Here is a 757-nt window from a genome sequence, read left to right as displayed (position 1 = left end):
GACCATATATTTTTTTTCCTTTTCTTCCTTTTTTTTACTTTGGGTAAATATGCAAACTAAGAATGCAGATTGCTCAAAAACAGAAATGTATGCAACTAAATGAGTTAAGAGAGATAATTATTTCTACTATATGTCTTCTTAGAGTATATTTATCTGGGAAAAATTGCTAATCTATTTGTTCTATATAAATCATTATAAAAATAAAATACATGTTAGTGGTTTGTCTTTTCTTTCTGTCTTTTAAATGTTAATTAAGATCTCAGTGTTCCAATTTTCTTGATGTGTATGTACAATACTCACCATTGGATCCTCTGAAGTGACATAGATCTGCTTCAGTCTGTTAAGCAAGATATCATCTTTTTCCTCAAGACTTTTCTTCACCTCCTCTGGCTGATCTGAGATGTATGAAAGAAACAGACAAAAATTACCTTATAACTTAATATATAAAAGGCAGCCAATTATGACAGTATCAAAAGACATGGATTAAAAATAGACTATTTAAAAATGATTTATTTTTTTAACCACATCCCTACATGTCACTAAAATCATCAACCCTTTCCACTAGCATTCTATACCACTGCACACTGATCTATGCAGTAAACTAATACAAACATTCAAGTACAAAGGATTTTATCCAAGATATCTTTTCTAAGTGCAAGAAAATAGATATAATGACAGGTAAACCATCTGGTCAATGCCCACAATGGCCTAGTTTTGAATTTTTATGCCTAGGGAGCACTAGATGGAATTGAGAAAT

General features: G+C 30.6%; 1 protein-coding gene across 6 annotated transcripts in view; it reads right to left on the bottom strand.

Annotated features, from left to right (window-relative positions):
• LOC119594076 (NADH dehydrogenase [ubiquinone] 1 alpha subcomplex assembly factor 4-like) overlaps window positions 1-757 on the bottom strand; it is a 31,560-nt gene that overhangs the window by 29,253 nt on the left and 1,550 nt on the right. For all 6 annotated transcript variants that reach the window (XM_037943122.1, XM_037943125.1, XM_037943119.1 and 3 more), the window contains exon 3: window positions 301-395. In XM_037943122.1, the coding sequence (XP_037799050.1) occupies window positions 301-395 (95 nt within the window). The remainder of the gene's footprint in view (window positions 1-300; window positions 396-757) is intronic.

This window comes from Penaeus monodon, chromosome 33 (genome assembly GCF_015228065.2).
Source record: "Penaeus monodon isolate SGIC_2016 chromosome 33, NSTDA_Pmon_1, whole genome shotgun sequence".
NCBI classification, from domain to species: Eukaryota; Metazoa; Arthropoda; class Malacostraca; order Decapoda; family Penaeidae; genus Penaeus; species Penaeus monodon.
Note: the sequence above shows the minus strand (reverse complement) of the source record. Positions and strands in the feature narration are given on the sequence as shown.